This window comes from Megascapheus bottae, chromosome 17, assembly GCF_031878675.1.
Source record: "Megascapheus bottae isolate mThoBot1 chromosome 17, mThoBot2.hap1, whole genome shotgun sequence".
Lineage (NCBI taxonomy): Eukaryota > Metazoa > Chordata > Mammalia > Rodentia > Geomyidae > Megascapheus > Megascapheus bottae.
In genome coordinates this window covers 45,750,564-45,769,370 of record NC_143525.1, presented here as the reverse complement: position 1 = coordinate 45,769,370, position 18,807 = coordinate 45,750,564, and the positions used below count along the sequence as shown (strand labels likewise).

At 42.2% G+C, this 18,807-nt stretch overlaps 1 protein-coding gene across 1 annotated transcript; it reads right to left on the bottom strand.

Moving 5' to 3' along the window:
* On the bottom strand, positions 1-3,475 carry LOC150052005 (C-C motif chemokine 6-like). The gene is made up of 4 exons (XM_090351764.1): positions 3,314-3,475; positions 1,369-1,431; positions 643-754; positions 1-253 (listed from the first exon to the last, which is right to left on the bottom strand). Exons 1-4 carry the CDS (start codon positions 3,387-3,389, stop codon positions 139-141), a joined length of 366 nt encoding a protein of 121 aa, XP_090207890.1. The 5' UTR covers positions 3,390-3,475; the 3' UTR covers positions 1-138.
* Positions 3,476-18,807: the final 15,332 nt, after the last annotated feature.

The following is an 18,807-nucleotide window of genomic DNA, read 5'->3' as shown; positions in this document are numbered from 1 at the left end:
TGAATTGAATGCACACAGACTCTGTTTATTAGAAAAATAAACATTAAAAATAATAACAATACAGGCCAAGAAACTCCCAGAAGATAGTTAGGGTAAGAGAGCTGGCACTGGGATGAATGAAGACTTAGGCTTGTTCTCCTACATAGCTGTGTTGGTTTCACGCCTCACTGTCGTATTCAGAATTCTGAGGCAACTCTGAATTCGTAAGTCACTGGGGTTGACACAGACACGTTGCCCTTTCTTGGTAAGGACACTGGGAGGTGGGGAAGAAAACGGTTATAAATTGAGATGTCTTCAGAAAATAGAAGAGGGCATTCCCATCCTCCTACTCTCCAGTTCTCCTTTCAACCCATCTGCTCCTTCCTTCTCTGCAAAAGATAGCTCAGAATCTGTCTCCTTTCTGAGATGACCCAGTGAACTCAATGGAGTAGTCTTGGAAAGCCTTCTGCCTGCTCTCTCTCTTCCCCTCCCCTCCTCACCACTGGAAGGGCCTCACCACTCAGGATTGTGGTAGAGACACAAGCTGGCCACCTGGCAAGATTCATAGGTGGGACTGTTTTGGATCCCATTGATCAGATTCTCCCACCATGACCCTGTAGGATCTTTTCCCCACAGCACATAGAGGGCAAGCATGGCGCTTACATGATACTAGGTAGGGGACATCCATGGCTTGTTAAGAAATAGTCGTTAATGACCGAACATCGGATTCTCCGTGAAGTGTAGGAGAAGCAGCAGTCAGAAGGACGGCTGATGCCTGCAGGAGGAGAAAGAGCTGTTTATGGCCCAAGTTTTATTTTCCCTCCAGAGTACTGTGGAAGGATTGGAGGAGGGTGAGAAGACCCAGCTCTTAGAAAGGATGCTTCCTCCTTCTCAGCCAGCACTTGCTGTCATCTCCTTGCTTTACATCCTCCCCAAGATTGGGTTACACATCTGAAGGTACCCAGAGTAGGCTACAAAGGGCCAAAGCACCTGTGCAGAAAGGCAAGACATCTGCAGACATCTGCAGACATCTGCAGAGAACAGCTTCTAACCCAAGGGGAAAGACTTGGGAATCCAAATGGAAATGGAGAAGGAACCCATGACCCACAGAGATGATAATGGTCACCCTTCCAGGATCCCCAACAACCCCTTCTGTACTGAAGCAGGTAAGTAAACCAGAGTGCCAATCTGTACCTGCCTGCTGCTTTTTTTTATATTTATTTATTTTTTTATTGTAATTAGTAAAAGGGTTACATGATATTTGCCAGATAGAAGGTGCATTAATTCACATACATTGATACCCTTTCACATGTCTTGGTACCCGTTTCCCTCCCCCCCCACACCTCCATGCCTGCTGCTTTTAAATACATATTTTGACTGGTCATTTACCTTGATGAGTAATTGTTGGTTCATATTGATTCCTTGGCTTCAGGAATTTTTCTAATTTTGATCCTGGAAAAGACCAAAGGGTTTATGGGAGAGAATGCTAAGAGGCAGCATTTCCATTCACCTATTCCTTTACCCAGGTTGGCCTTGAACTTTCCTGCCTTAGCCTTCCAAGTTCTGGGATTACAAATGTATACCATCATACTCGGTTCCCTTTACCCGCCATTCTAAGGGACATTGGCTCTGATGCTGGAGCCCCATCATCTGTGTGTGTACAAGGCCTACCTCTGGCTATTTCCTCCTCCTGCCATGAGTACTTTCGGGGGGAGTCAGTTGTAGGGCTTGAGGTTGGGGCCTAAATACTGGCTCTACCAGTGTGAGCTATACTGCCACTTCTGGTTTTCTGGTGTTTAATTGGAGATAAGCGTCTCATAGATTTTTCTGTATGGGCTGACTTTGAACTGTTATCCTCAGATATCAGCCTCCTGGCTAGCTAGGATTACAGATGTGAACCACCAGCACCTAGCTCAGACAACAATTCTTACTACACATTTATGGAAACTTCTAAATAGCTCTGAAAATAGCAAATCCCCACATCCATTTTGTTTTGTGTCTTTATGCATTTCTTTCCTTTTGAGAGATTTTTTTCCCAGGATAGTTTGGAAGTCAGTAGGTAGCCTACACCAGCCTGAACTCAAGATTCTCTTGCCCCAGCCTCCCACGTGTCTGGATTACAGTAGTGAACCACTACTCTCTGCTTCTGTCTTTATTAATTTAGGTGTAATTCAAATGTGGAACTGTACAGTATTTGTCATTTTGTGACAGTCTTATTTCACTTGGCATAACTCTCCTCACCATCCTAGCTGTAGCATGTATCAGATTTTTTCTTTTCAAGGCAGAATAATATTCCTTTGCGCATACATGTCTACCACATTTTATCCATCCATCCATCCACCAAGGGGTGTCTGAACATAGCCACATAGTGTTGGAACCTTTTGCCTAGTGTGAATATGCCCTATAAACATGAGTATATTAGAGCCGGGTGCAGTGGCTCACACCTGTAATCTTAGCTACTCAGGAGACTGAGATCTGAAGATCAAGGTTCAAAGCCAACCTGGGCACAAAAGGACCTGAGACTCTTATCTCCAATTAACCTCTAGAAAATGAGAAGTGGGGCTTGGCTCAAGGATAGGGTAGTAGCCTTGAGCTGAAGAGCTCAGGGACAGTGCTTAGGCCGAGTTTAAGCCCCATGACACACACACATACACCAAAAAAAGTGAGTATATTAAAATCTTCTAATGTACCTACACCTCCAATTTTTCATTATATAACCAAAGTTAGAATTGCTGGGTATACTTTTTCAACCCTCCTGAATTCCAAAATTTCTATAGCCCCAAAGATTTAGATATGGGATTTCAGACCTACATAATGATAATTAGGCAGATGCAGTTCAACTTTCAGCTTTCCTTTCTTCCTTCCCTTTTCTTTCCTTCTTTTCTCCTTCCCTCTTTCCTAATTTAAACATTTCCACAATTCATTGTATCAGAGAATAACGCTAGCTTTAAAACTGATGTCTAAAGCTGGGTGTGGTGGCTCACATCTGTAAGCCTAGCTGTTCAGCAAGCTGAGATCTGAGAATCATGGTTCAAAGTCAGCCCAGGCACTAAAGTCCATGAGACACTGTGCACAGGTTATATAAGGACAGGAGCATACCATTCTAAGCCATGAAAAGAGAAATAACTGTCTCCAAATGAAACCAGTTTTTCCCAGGGACCATAGGCTGCAGAAAGGTAGGTCTGTACCCTACTGCTGCTCCTAAGAAAACCCAGAACCCTATCTAGAGATGGGAGGAGAATGCATGTGAAGTCAGGACTGCCTGCCCATGTCTCCTTCCTAGGCCTTGAATTACTCATAGACCTGACCTCCAGGGAGAAGGTAGGGTACTTACCTTCTATGTCCCAGGCCTGGGATCCAAGGGTAGCAGCAAGGAGGAAGAAGAAGAGAGCAGTTATGGGGCCTTGCATCTTGTTGGTGGGGAGATAGAGTTTGGCCTGAGGGTGCTGGGCTCCCTGCTCCCTAACTCTTTGACCCGCTCTTATATTTGTGAGAGGAGGATCCACAGGATGTCACAGGGCAGGGCTCAGAGCGCTGGTCTTTGGCTATATAATAGTCAACCTACTATTTCTAAAAGAAGGAACCAGACTGTGAATGCAATAGGAAATTGGAGGGTCAGTGCAACAGGAAATGAGTACAAAGACGACCTAGATGGCCCCCAGAGAGTTTCTTAAACTGGCCTACATGGGTACAGGCTGAGAACAAAAATGTTGTGGAGGATTCTTCTTCCAAGAGACTCATTGATCCTCTAAATCAGAGGAGTTTTCTTTTTCTTTCTTAGGACGTAACCACCTTGAAGTACCCCATAGCCTATAAACACATTGTCCACCAGGAAGAACTCTAACTTATGAGAGTGTGATTCTTCACACAGTGCCTGGAGATTTAGTTGATGTCTCTAGTGTTTGTCTCACATCCCACATTAATTAATAATTAATTCATTCATTAATAAGTCCTTCTAACCCTATCTTCTAAAACATATGCAGAATCTTACTGCTTTTTGAAAGAAGAATGTGTTTCTTTTCTACTCTTCTATCATTCTAAATACTTCCTTTTCTGATGCTAGCTACCTAGGTTTAGTGTGGAATACAGTAGTTAAGGACTCAGCCCTACAAATCTGCCTCTGCTTCAGGTATCAGTAGGAGTTGGCAGGTCCCCAGGTTTCTCACACCTTCTGTCTTACTTAACTTCAGAACAGAACATTCCATGGCTCTTCACTGGTTGAATCTTTCTAGAACAGGTCATAGAAATCAAGAAACTAGTTTACTTACTAGATTGCTGGTTGATTATAGACATTACAAAGAAACAGCCAGGTAAAAGAGATGGTGGTAATCCGAATTAAAAAACAAAAACAAAACAAAATTCCAAGAGATTAGAAAGGGCTAAGTTAAGTATGGTTGCTTCTTGCCACACAGGCACTCTACTACTGGAACCATTCCACTGGCCCTTTCTGCATTGTGTATTTTTGTGATAAGGTCTTGTGCTATATTTTGGCCAGCCTGAACAGTAATCCTCCTATTTCTGCTTCCCCAATGCTGGGATGACAGTGATTGTATCAGATAGAATCTTTTAAACTTTTTCTCTAGCCCGTTCTTTGGGGGGGGGTGGTCATGGGGCTTGAACTAGGCCTGGGCACTGTCTTTGTGTTCTTCAGCTCAAGGCTACCACCCTACCCTCAACCAAGCCCCACTTCCTGTTTTTCTAGAGATTGATTGGAGATAAGAGTTTCAGGTCCTTTTGTGCCTGGTATGGCTTTGAACCTTGATCCTCAGATCTCAGCCTCCTGAGTAGCTAGGATTACAGGATTGAGCCACCACGCCCAGCTACTAGCCTATTCTTGAATCAGCTATTTCTCCAATTTCTTTCTTTCTTTTTTTTTTTTTTGCCAGTCCTGGGCTTGAGCTCAGGGCCTGAGCACTGTCCTTGGACTTTCTCAAGGCTAGAGCTCTAACACTTGAGCCTCAGCACCACTTCTGGCTTTTTTCTATGTATGTGGTGCCGAGGAATCGAACCTGGGTCTTCGTGCATGCTAGGCAAGCACTCTACCAGTAAGCCAAACTCCCGGCCCTATATTTCTCCTATTTCAACTTCCCAAGAAGCTAAGATTTCAGGCTTGTGTCCCTGTACCTGGTTTATATAACTATTTCTTTTTTTTTTTGCCAGCCCTGGGCTTGGGCTCAGGGCCTGAGCACTGTCCCTGGATTTTTTCTCAAGGCTAGGGCTCTACCACTTGAGCCACAGCACCACTTCTGGCTTTTTGCTATGTATGTGGTACCGAGGAATCAAACCTGGGTCTTCATGCATGCTAGGCAAGCACTCTACCACTAGGCCAAACTCCTGGCCCCAACTATTTCTTTTTTATGTTGTAATTTTTTATTAAAAGATTTTATTAACATTGATTTTTACATCATATTTCAAAGGTCAAGTTTAACAAGTATTCAAGAATGGAATGTCTATATGCAATCACTGTATATAGCCAGTTCTCCTGTGCTTCCTGAGTCCTTTATTACCTTTCTTCCTCCATCTCTGCTAAGATTTAGCTCAGGTATGAATCTTAAATGTTTCAAAGCTTGGCATAACCAAGGCAGTACACTGTGTTTCTCCACAAGCTGCTCCAGGAATAAGAACGATTGTCAGTACTTTTTAGCTCCCAGACACAGTTGTAGACATACTGTAATTATTTCACAATATTGCCTGGCACATCCCACAACTTCTGCCCTTACAAAAATACCAAATATTCTGTAAATGCAGCTCTTACCACATCCCAGGATATAAGCTTGCACAGCATGCTTATCTAGTGCTAAAGCCAAGCTCCCCTGCAATATTATAAGGAAGTGTAGGGCAAGGGTTAGGACACTTGAGTGAAAGATTTCCCTCCTTAGGAAAGCCTCCCTTCATTCTCAGCCCTGCACTGAGTATAGAAGTGTTCTGCTGTTGCTTTCATTTAATTTTTCATTCATTCCTTTATCCACTCATTGGGAATAAGTATCTCCGAGTGTTCACAAAGTCTTGGCTTGGCTATCCAAAGTACAGCTCCCTTCAGAGGAAGGGACCTGCCACTGACTCTTCTCTGCTAAGGATGCTGTTGCTTAAGTTTCCAAGTGAAGTCCTTTAAGGCACCTGTCATCTGATGAAGCAGGGACTAGGCAGAAGCAACATTACCAGTGTAACATGACTCAAACAAGCTGTCTCGGAGTTGACTTCCCAGGAACTCGTCTCACTAGCCTTTGTCCATATTAAGGGGTGACACAATAGCTCAATAAAGTTCTCCTAGTGAAATGAAGAGGCCTGGTGAGCAAAGACGTTTCTGCTGATTGTTGTTCCAAACAAGGGCAAGTGATAGTTCTAGCATTCTTTCTGGCCAATGGCGGGTCCTATTAGAAAAGGCAGTCATATGCATGCAGTCATTGGAACCTTGCACAGCAGGACACAGATGTGTGACCTTAGGTCTAGAATCCTTCTTTACCAATATGACTCAGCTGGACATATTGCCTTGTGTGGAAGGATCACAATGTGAATTCCTATGCTCTTTATCATACATCTGGTCAACCTTACTAGTATGTCCTTCACTGCTGGAGAGGGAACAGGCCATTTCCCTTTATTTATTGAAGGATGGGGCCATTGGCTATGGGGTACCAATGCTTATTATTGAAACAGACCGACCTACCAGAGAAGGATTGTTCTATTCAGAACCTGTGTGAGCTTTGTCTTTCTTCGGACTTCTGCAGTGGGTTGACATCTTGAGATGGCTGCCTTGTACACCATGCTTTAGAGAGCTCTTTATATCTTAAAAACACTGCATCAGTCACTTTTTTGTCACTGTGGCAAAATATTACCTGAGCAAATCAACTTAAAGCAGGAAAAGTAGTTTTAGCTCAGGGGTATAGATGCTTCAGTCCATGGTCAGTTGGCTTTGTTGCTGTGGCCTGAGGTGAGATGGAATGCGGTGACAGCAGTAACATGTAGCAGAAAAGCATGCTCTCCTCATGGTAGACAGGAGGTAGAAAGGTTGGGCCAAAATATACCAGTCAGGCCAGGCATGGTGACTCACACTTGTAATCCTAGCTACTTAGGAGACTGAGATCTGAGGATCGAAGTTCAAAGCCAGCCTGAGCACTAAGTCCATGAGACTCTTATCTTCAGTTAACCACTAGAAAATCTGAAATGGTGTTGTTGCTCCAGGAGTAAGGTGGCAGCCTTGAGCTGAAGAGCTCAGGGACAGCACCCATGCCCAGAGTTCAGCCCCATGACCTTAAAAAAAAAAAGATATATGTATATGTCTATCTATCTATCTATCTACCTATCAATCATTCAGAGGTATGCACTTTGTGATCTACTTCCTTCAAGTGGGCCCCACTTTCTAGTGATTCATTCAGCTATGTACTCATCATTGGATTCATTTGCTAAGGAAGTTCAAGTGATATAATCATCTTTCAATGGTGCCACCAACTGGGGCCTGAGCCTTCAATATATGTTCCTTTTGTGGGGATACTTTATACACAAGAAACCAAAATGATCAGGAGAAACATACACAATACCTCTCTCTTTCTTGGGATATGGCACTTCGCATTAACTCAGCTTGGCTCATATGCTAAAAGAGGAATCTTGAGTCAAATATTGTCATGCCTCAAAGAAATACTCCTCAACCTCTCCTGCCTCGTGTTCTTCAAAAGAGACATGCAAGTCTGGGTGCCAGGAAGATATCTGAGTGGTGCCACTGCCACATCAGTGACAGACATTGCTTTGGGTTGTAGGGAGGAATGAAGAGCCAGGAGTGTGTTAGGAAGATAGTATTGGGAAAGTAGTCAGTATACCTGCCATAATTTCACTTCTCTGCCACAGTCTCACTTCTCTGATGGCAGGCGGAAATACATTCTAGCAAAATGAAAGTTGTTCCTCATTTTTATTTTTCTGGCTTATTTTTGCTTTCTAATCTGCAGAATTCACAAACTAAAGCTGTGTATTCAGTAGATGCAATATTATACAATTTGATTTGATCTTGAATTTGTGTTCTAGCTTCACTTATAAGTTTAAACGATTGTCACACCTGACATGGGAGACTACTTTTGGATTCTTTCCCTGGAGTGGATCTATAAATACCAATGGTAAGAGACATAGTAGCTGATTAGGAGAGTTCCTGGGCATATCACCTCCCACATGTCCTATTGCAAATGTCTGTGATTAGAAATAATTATGTGTCACTCTTTGTGCACCATCAGACGTGGTCTGATGATTGCATGTGAAAAGTGTTCTTCTTAAGTTATAAGAGGAATAACAGAGATAACCAACCCATTCCCTCTTATTTTTGTTCCTTGATATCTATAGGCTTGATTCCGTAGGGAAATCAAATATATCCAGACAAAATCTCCTCAAAGAGGTCCATAGTTAGCTGTATGCTGAAGTCCTTCAGCTATGTTTTGCCCTATTCTTGGAGACTTTAGAAGGCAAGATAGATCCCTTCTGACTGAGAGAACGAGAAAACTTCATGAATGGGCTAGCATTTGACCTGGATTTCAAATGTTGGTGAGAGATTATTTTCTATTTCAAAAGGCAGATAAAGGAGGAAGAATATTCTTGTTAAAGCTAAGTTCAAATAATAGAAAGGATAAGTATTTTTACTAACATATAAGCCACTGTTTTATGTAATTTAGAAACATTTCCTAGTTCAGTCCCAATGACCACCTGTGAAACAGGAACAGCCATTATCTTCTTTTCCAAATAAGAGAAAGGATAGAGACCAGATCAGTGAATTTGCTAATATTTGTTGTGTACTCATACACTGAGTAAGAATCAAGATCTGTTTGATAGTCAAGACAAAGGCCTAGGAATTTAAGGCAAATTTTGGGCATGTGTGTACCTTACAATAACGTGTAAATAAGAACTACTATTAACTTTTTTTTTTTTTGCCAGTCCTGGGCTTGAGCTCAGGGCTGAGCACTGTCCTTGGACTTTCTCAAGGCTAGAGCTCTACCACTTGAGCCTCAGCACCACTTCTAGCTTTTTTCTATGTATGTGGTACCGAGGAATCGAACCCGGGTCTTCATGCATGCTAGGCACGCACTTTAACCACTAGGCCAAACTCCCGGCCTACTATTAACTTTTTTTTGGTGACCTTGGTTTTGTTTTGTTTTGGTATGTTTTTGTTGGTTGTTTTTTTTTTTTTTTTTTTGCCAGTATCAGGGCGTGGGCTTGAACTCAGGCCTTGAGCTTGCTCAGCTTTCTTGCTTATGGCTGTCTCTTTACCACTTAATCCGTGCTTCCAGCTATCCCATTTTAAAAGGAAACTTCTATTTTGAGATAAGTGTACATCTATATACAATTGTAAGGCATAATATAGAGAACTTCTGTGTAGTTTGTACTCCGTTTCTCCTAATGGTAATACAAGCTACCTTGCAATATAATGCATTGCCGTGATCAGGACATCAACAATGACCCCGTCAAGACAAAGAGCAATTTCTTCATCACAGGGATCTCTTAGTGACCCTCAGATAGCCTTATCTACTGTCCTCTCCCACCTCACCTCTTCCTCAATCTCTGGCAACCAGTCACCTGTTCCCCATTTCTTTTTTTTTTCCTTTGTCGGTCATGGGACTTAAACTCTGGGCGGTTCCCCATTTCTTTCATTTCAAGAAGTGTATGATAGAGTCATATAGTATGCCACTTTTAGGGACTGGCTTTTTTCACCCAGCCTAATATTCTGGAGAGTTCTTCAGCTTGTTCAATATCAACAGCTTTACTCTTTTTACTACAGAGCAGTTTTTCCTGGTATAGATGTTTGGTCATTCTTCCGTTGAAGGGCATCAGGGTATTTCCAGTTTGGGGCTATTATGGATGAAGCTGCTATTAACATTCGTGTGTGTGTGTGTGTGTGTGTGTGTGTGTGTGTGTGTGTGTGTGTATAAGCCTTCATTTCTCTAGAATACATGCTCAAAAAGCAATTAGCATTTGACATGATTATCAACTGTGAAGGTCCATGGGGCCTTGCTAATCATGACTACCTGGTTCTTTCCCAAATCCAAAGGGGTACACTCGCCTCCTTAGGCAGATAGTTGTGGGATTTTTTTCAGATTGTAGTCAAGGGTTCTCTCAGAGCTCTCAGGGTATCCCTGGAGTTCTCTCAGGCAGTGAAGGTGCTGCGTCCAGTCAACCCATAGATGCACACATGCAGCTGGCCCCTTAGCCGGCTTCCCTCATTGGCATCAACTGAGTATATTAGTCCATCATCTATTTCCATTTGTTTCTAGGGTATTTTGAGGTGTTTGAGTTTTCTCATTATGGGAAGTTAACTTCAAGGACAGTAGCTGGACCTGGCAGAGGGGAGGAATGCATCGTGAGTCAGAGGTCTTAGAGTTCCTGGAAGTTCTTGCTACAGTGAGGTTAAGGTTACTTTTCACCTTTCCTTAGAAGTGAATCATGGATACTCACATGTGTGCCCACACAGGGCTTTGCTTCGGGTTTTTTTTATGCTATATAAGCTCTTCATTGATTTGAAATTCTTAATAGTTTGAACCAGTGGCCCTATGCTTTCATTTTGTGCTGGTTCCTGCTTCAGATCAAGATGTAGACCTCGCTCCAGGCTGTGAGATCGGTACTAACGCATGATGTGTCTTTTAGATGGTGAAGCTTAGGATCAAGACTTCCCTTCTGTACCAATCCTGGGACTGGGTGATTCTCTTCCTAAGGAACTCTTTCCTACTCCCCAGGGCCCCGACATCTGGCTCAGCATCCTCCCCAGTTCCTCACCCTCTCTGTCCACATGTGGCTCTCTCTCCTAACTGGGTCCACTTACACTCCTGTCTCTAGACTCAGCCCAGGCTAAAGGTGTCCTCCCTCTTGCTGTGTCTGTACATAAGTCAGGTGTTTAAAAGTTCACATTCTCCTGGAAAGTACCCAGCCTTCCTTCCCCTTTCCAGACCCTGGTGACTTCTTATTACTCTTGAGGTAGTCTTTGTAACCCAGGTTTACCTGACTATATAAATCCTGTACTTGTCCCAATTACATCTTGCTCCTGATATGGCAGTAATTATTTTAACAATAGGTGTTATCTTTTAGGCTCTTAGCATGGCAGGTCAGGGCCAGGATGTGCTGAGTGAATCACTGGCATTGCATATAAATGGGACACACACACACACACACACACACACACACACACACACACACACACACACATATGGCATCCAAACTTGGTAATCAAGACAAACAATAATTTAAGTATTTAGTTTAATTAAAAAATTAATGCTACCAATCCATGATGAACAAAAGATTTAAAATTTTCAAATAAAGGGAGATCAACTATAGTGTAATTTCAAGCCATATTCAGAGGCATAAAGAAAAGTCAATGAGAACTTCATGTTAGATTATCCATGCTTGAGCCTCAAACTGAAGCCTTCCCAATCTCTGTCTCCTCAGATTTGAGCCACAGTGTTTGGCAAGATGTCCTAGCACATGTCAGGAACTTGGCTTTGATCCAGGAACAGAGGAAGAATTCACCCTTAGAATTAAAGACATCGTGGCTGGAAACTGAACTGCCTGAAATGTTTAAACCTTGTTTCATTTTTCAGACCCCACCTGTACAATAGGTGTGTTGCTAATCTTTGGTGCTTGGTTCCATATTTTGTTTTGTTTTGTTTTCCTGATCTGACACTGTCTGAAATATCACCAAGATGATTTCTCAGCAATCTGAATAAACATGAGTTTGGTGATCACCGATAAAAAAAAAAAAGAATTAAAGACATCGTAGTAGACCCAAATACAAGCTGCTATTATATACCTTACTCTTTTTTTTTCCTCCTGTTATGGGGGCCTGAACTCATGTCTTGTACTCTACTATGTAGCCTGAAGTTTACTCTTAATGTTGTTCCTGCGGTAGCCACCCAGGTGATCTATGTAAAGCCTAAGGTATCTGTTTCACTGCCTATAAGTATGAGTCTGAGCTGAGGTCCCCAGCGTTACCATGACCCCCTGGGTGGCCTCTGCCAGGGCTGTTCCTGGGAAGCAGAGCATCCTGGCGGCCAAGACTCCCAGGAACCTTCTTTGCTCGTTTCTTTTCAGGCAGAGTCAGGTCAACTTCAGGTTTTATCTACATTGCAAAAGCAACCGCAAGCACATCAGCCAGTTTCCTTCCAACCTTTTCTTATCTGTCCCTTCCCTTGCCCCCACCATTGCCACACTTTCCTGTATTGGCCCCCCCCGGATGTTCAAAAGAGGAACAGGGCAGAGTCCCTGACTCCCAGCTCAACCTTTCCATCCCTGAGTTGGTTTTCTCTGACCTTTTGATAATGCTGTCTTTCAACTTAAAAGTAACAAACTTGCTGGGTGAGGTGGCTCACATCTGTAATCCTAGCTACTCAAGAGGCTCAGAGCTGAGGACTGAAGTTCAAAGCCAGCCCAGGCACAAAAGACCTTTTAGACTCTTATTTCCAGTTAATCACCAGAAAAGGGGAAGTGGGACTGTGGCTCAAGGATAGGGCGGTAGCCTTGAGCTCTGCTCAGGGAGCACCCAAGCCCAGATCTCAAGCCCCGTGATCCACAAAAAAAGAAAAAGAAAAAACCACCCCTCCAAAAAAAAACAACCCCTCCCCCCAAAACCCGAACTTCCTCTCCTCCTCCTCCTCCTCCTCCTCCTCCCCCTCCTCCTCTTCCTCCTCCTCCTCCTCCTCCCCCTCCTCCTCCTCCCCCTCATCCCCCTCCCCCTCCTCCCCCTCCTCCTCCTCCCCCTCCTCCTCCTCCTCCTCCTCCTTCTCCTCCTCCTTCTTCTTCTTGGTTCTGGGGCTTAAATTCAGAGCCTGGGCACTGTCCTTGGGCTTTCTCAAAGCTAGAGCTCTACCACTTGGAACCACAGCACCACTTCTGGCTTTTTCTGTGTAAGTGGTACAGAGGAATCAAACCCAGGGCTTCCTGCATGCTAGGCTTGCACTCTACCACTAGGCCATGATCCCAACCACACAAACTTCTTTTAGTAAGAAAACAAGTAGCTTGTTACTTTTGTGTTTGTCACAAACAAACCCAGGGTCTGAAGGGAGGGACAAGGTTAAAATTTATGACCTGTGCTTTTCTTTTGGCCTCCAGGCAGGACTGTAAGAAGGAGGTCCCTGCTAAAGAATCTGTATAGTTCAGGGGGTCTACAAAGGATACACTCTGCCCAGAGAGAATTGACCCAGAAGAGCTTACAGAATGTCCTGGAGGCTTCCATTCCCGGCTTCTCCAACCTCTACCAGTCCTTTGCAAAGAATAGCTCTGCCAGCCTTGACCTTCCCTTCATTTCCCAGTCTCTCACTGGACCATTACCGTGGTCTTCTAATTAATCTCCCTACTTTCATTATTACTCCTTCCAGAAAAAAAATGTAAATAATCTTCTGTTCTCAGTAACAGTGGAAAAACAGAATGCTCTTAAGGCCGTAGACTACCTCTTTGATCAAGATAATTGTGTATCTTTTCTGCTGATTTCCCCAGGGTGTTGACTACATAGGAAATAGTCTTTAAAAAATGTCAAGTTGGGTGCTGGTGGCTCACGCCTGTAATCCTAGCTACTGGAGAGGCTGAGATTTGAGGACTATGGCTCAAAGCTCAGGCAAGAAAGTCCATGAAGAATTTTACCTCCAATTAACCCTTAGAAAATCAGAAATGGTACTGTGGCTTAAAGTGGTAGAACATTGCCTTAAGCAAAAAAAAGCTCAGGGATAGTGCCCAGGCCCTGACTGTAAAAAAAAAAAAAAAGTTAAGGTTTATTTAAGTATCTGCTTATATCTTTCAAATGGCTACTTTATAATAGTGGTTCAACAACAATTATTTTAGGTTATTCTAGTACCTTTAACACCCTGTGTCTATGACTAGAAACATGTAAGAGCTATATGTCTGAACTTTATATAGATATTAGTGACATCTGCAGACTTAAAGATATGTCAATCCACCCACAATGTGTGCTGCTGCAGCATTTGGTTATAAACTGTGGGATTTTTAACAATTCATTTCATTTATCAATTGTGGCACTGGGGATTGAACCCAGAGCACTGAACATGCTAAACTGAATCTCCAGCCCCGCCTGTGGGATTTTAAATGTATGCAGATGATGATGAATGAAAAATCTCAGCCTTTGGCCCCTTTCATAAGGTAGCCATTCAATACTGTATTCTGGAAATCTGTTATGTTTAAATCCCGTCCATTGGTTCTGTCTCAGATTTACATACTTCATTCTCCTGCATGCAGGCACCTAGACATCTCATCATTTTGGCCTTGGAAAATTTAGAGTGTGGACCTATAGACATCAAATCATGGCCTATTACCCCTGAAAGTCTCAGACATGAACAACAGACCAACTGGACTCAGAGGTGTGTATGTGTGTGTGTGTGTGCTGGAATGAGCACCTGGTCAGCCAGGCTGAAGGATGCACAGAGCTCACGCAGCCTGCATGGAGACTGGACTGGAGTTCTGCTGTAGCCTACAGGCTGTGCTAGGATGACAACAGTCATGTAGCTCTCTTCTACAGATGCCTTATTAATCCCTGACCTCGTGCCTTAGGGAATGCCCCAGGGGTCCCCTGGGAACCCTCCTGTCTACCTGGAGCTCTGCTTACCTTTTCCTTTAATAAATGTTTGCCATTTTAGTCTGGCCTGTGTGTTCATGGACTCTTCTTTGAGTCTATAGAGACAAAGGACCTGATCTAGGGGTTACAGTTGTTCAGTATCAGTAACTTTCACCCATTCTCACTTCTGCTCTATCTATGTACCCCTAGGAACCTGGCATCTCCAATGCTTTCTTGTCCTGAGTCAGCCTTCCTTCCTCCCCCAGGTGTGATCTGTTATACAGAAGGTTTCATTAATCTTCCACCTTCTAGAAAGGTGATGGAAACTGCAGAGGGCAGATCTTCCCTCTATCACACATGCATTAGCTTTTGTTTGTCTTTTTTCATTATTATTAAATTTTTTTGCATTTTTTATTGTAATTAGTAAAAGGGTTACATGATATTTGCCAGATAGAAGGTGCATTAATTCACGTACATTGATACCCTTTCACATGTCTTGGTACCCATTTCCCTCCCCCCCCATACCCCACCCTTTTTTCATTACTATTTTAGAAGAATTTGGATAGGAGAAGAATTAACTGTAAGAGTCTGTCTGTCATCCTGAACTGTCATTGCCATTTGCTTCCAACATTCCCCCAACTGTTCTTCCTTTGGTAAAAAAAAAATCACTGTGTCCAAATTCCTGACTTGTCAGAATGTCTATTAAAGAAATATATATTGGAAGAAATGATTACCTACCCCTATAAGCAATGAAATAATATAATAACAAAACAAAATAATAAAGTAAGTTCAGTTTACACTGCTTTTCCCAAGTAGTTCAGACTTGTAGTCTGAAAACAACAAAACAACAGCAAAAGGTAGTCCAAAACCCTCCATAAAATCCTTGTGTTTTCCTATGTAATGATTCATTGCTGGGATCCCAGAGCCTCCTGCAGGTCAGGTATGCACTCATTCAATTCTTCCTACCTCTCTTAGTTGTTGAACAATCTGGCAACACCCTGACTGGGAACAAAGCTGTGTTTATGGATGAAAACTTACTTTATACCAAACAGAAGCATTGTTGGACCAATCAATCCCAAAGTATTCTGGGAGGCACATACTTTCTGTGTTTGGAAAAGCAACACTGGCTTCCTTCCAAAGCCTCCACCTTGCCTGACTAACACCATTTCCTCCCTTTTAAGGAGAAGGGCTGAGAGGAAGAACGGGATAGGGGAGGAGAGAGTAAAGCTCAAAACCTTTTTTTTAAAAAAAAAATAGATATAAACTTGTTTTGTTTTGATGCAATGGACTGATCTCAGGATATTAAAAAAAAATCAAATGTGAGAATCAGATCCTTATCTGCAACTCTAGTCCACCCTCCTTCCAATGGCTGTTGTTGACTGAAAATGAAGCAGGAAAAGTCCAAATTACGCTACTCACACTGTACCCATCTTGACTCACTCTGGCCACTTCCTTTTTAAAGTGCCAATAAGGAGTTTTTCAATAAGAACTGCTTAGGTAGGGATCTTGTCCCAAACGAATCCATCTTCTAAGGTTGTTTTTTTTTGCAAGGGGGGGTGGGGAGGTTGCCACTACTGGGCTTGAACTCACAACTTAAGCTATGTCCTTGAGCTTTTATGCTCAAGGCTAGCACTCTACCATTTGAGCCACAGTTCTATTTCTTGGATTTTTGCTGGTTAATTGGAGATAAGAGTCTCATGGACTTTCCCGACTAGGCTGGCCTCAAACCACAATCCTCTTAACCTCTGAGCAGCTAGGATTAGAGGCCTGAGCCACCAGTACCCAGCTCCCTCCCTCCCTCCCTCCCTCCCTCCCTCCCTTCCTTCCTTCCTTCCTTCCTTCCTTTTTTCTCTCTCTCTTTCTTTCTTTCTTTCTTTCTTTCTTTCTTTCTTTCTTTCTTTCTTTCTTTCTTTCTTTCTCTTTCTTTCTTTCTTTTCTTTCTTTCTCTGGCTTAAATTCAGGGCCTGGCCACTGTCCCTGAACTTTTTTTGCTAAAGGCTAGCACTCTAGCAATTGAGCTACAGTGCCTCTTCAAGCTTTTTCTGTTTATGTGGAACTGAGGAATTGAACCAGGGCTTCATGAAGGCTAGGCAAGCACTCTACCATTAAGTCACATTCCCAGCCCCCAACTTTCTTTTTTGGAAAATGGGTTGCTATTCTCTTTTTCTTTTTTTCTTTTTTTTTGGCCAGTCCTGGGCTTGAGCTCAGGGCCTGAGCACTGTCCTTGGATTTTTTTCTCAGGGCTAGAGCTCTACCACTTGAGCCTCAGCACCGCTTCCAGCTTTTTTCTATGTATGTGGTACCGAGGAATCGAACCTGGGTCTTCATGCATGCTGGGCAAGCACTTTAACCACTAGGCCAAACTCCCGGCCCCTGGGTTGCTATTTTCTTGCCTTGAATATGGACAGCCTGTTTGCTTTCCAAGAGTCTACAAAGATGGATAAACTGCACTGTGCATTGTCTCAGTTACTAGAAAGGACTTCCTCCATGCCATGGAACAGAAACACAACCCTTCTTGTTCTTCAAAGTCTTCTTGTCATTGGGTGTTCTTATACTTCCTTTAGTTTGTAAGGGAAAAAGGAGAAAATGAAAATTTGAAGATCAAATATTCTACTTTATCTCTTCTACTTTGCAGAGAATAATCTTTGTTCATTTATTAACATATTTACTATTAGTTTATTTTGTAAATATAATTATTTCTCAGTATTTGTTGGAGAATTGATTTCCAGGCCCCTGAGAGAGAGTATTTGAGTTCCTTATATAAAATACCACAATAACAATAACCTGTATATAACCTATGCATATCCTACTTTAAATCCCAGAGTACTTACTATATCTAATACCATGTAAATACTATGCAGATAGTTCTTATATTTTAGTGTTTAAGGAGTAATCACAAGAAAAAAAGACTGTATATGTTCAGTACAAATACAGTTTTAAAAAACATTTTCTTGTCAGGTGCAAATGATTTAAGCCTATTAGATACTTCGGAGATGAAGATTTGGGTAATCATGGTTCTAGGCTGGTTCAAAAACAAAATTATAAGAAACTTCATCTCAATAACTACTAGGTATAGTGGCATGCACCTGTAACTCTTGGTGATGCAGAGAAACATAAATAGATTACAGCCCAGGCTAGCCAGAGCATAAAGATTCTACCTTTGAAATAACCAATGCAAAAAGAGTCTAGAGGCATGGCTCAAGAGGTAGAGTACTTGTCTAGCAAGCATGAGGTTCTGCATCCAATCCTCAGTAAACCATATATACATATATATAATATATAATATATATGTATTCCTGTTGTTGGTTAAATCCACATAAGTAGAACTCATGCCTGTGCAGTGTCGGTGTAGTGTTACAGATATTTACTGAGTACATACTGTAAATTTGGAGATCCAGCCAAGAACAAGATAAACAGGGTATGTCATGAGTTACGTGAACAGTAGGCCTTTAGCATTTTCTTCTTAGAGCAAAATAAAATAAATACTTCCATTATTATCTGTTATTAAAAATGTAAGTATGGTGAAATTTAAAAAATACCTAAGCCAAAAAAAGTGAAAGATCCCCCATGATTTCACGATAGCAGTCATTTGAGAAGATCTTCTTTGGAAATTCGTAGTTGCATAGAGATATGTTACTCCACTAGCTTGTCAAGGAGGAATGGAATGATGTAATATACTGAGAGAGAGTGCAATACTGAGTAACCTTGCCATATTTCCATCCAACACGATGATTCTTGTCTGGTGTAGACTCTCTTGTATCAGGGAACTGTGTTTTCCTGCTAATTCCATTTTTTAGGGGATGTGGACATCTGGAGAGGTACTTGCCCAGTGGTTACTTAAGAGTATAGAACTTGCTCTGAGATGTAGGTTTGAGCACAACTTTACCAGATGCCTAAAATTGGGCAAGTGTCACACACTCTGAGAAGACATAAAACTGAATGATTTGAAGACGAGGCAAGACATATAAATCTCAACGTAGATCATGGTTCAAGTGAGTCCTCAAAAATAGCTGGGCCTTTATTCTCAAGAAAGCTTCGGGTATACAAACACATGATAAACTACTTTGCTTTGATGTTTAGTCAAGTGGTGGACTTTTCTAATACATAGAAATCTGCATTTGTTTAACAATGCTTATTTCTTTAGTCTATGGGAATGTGTGGATGGCACAAAGCCTAGTGTTGTTAGATTGACACTTAAACCTTTTTCTCTTTAACTTTGTTTCCTACTCAGGATATCCAACATTTTCTCTCATTTCTTTCACCCAATGAATGTGATTTGTGGGGAAAATGAAAACAAAAGCAGGCCTGGA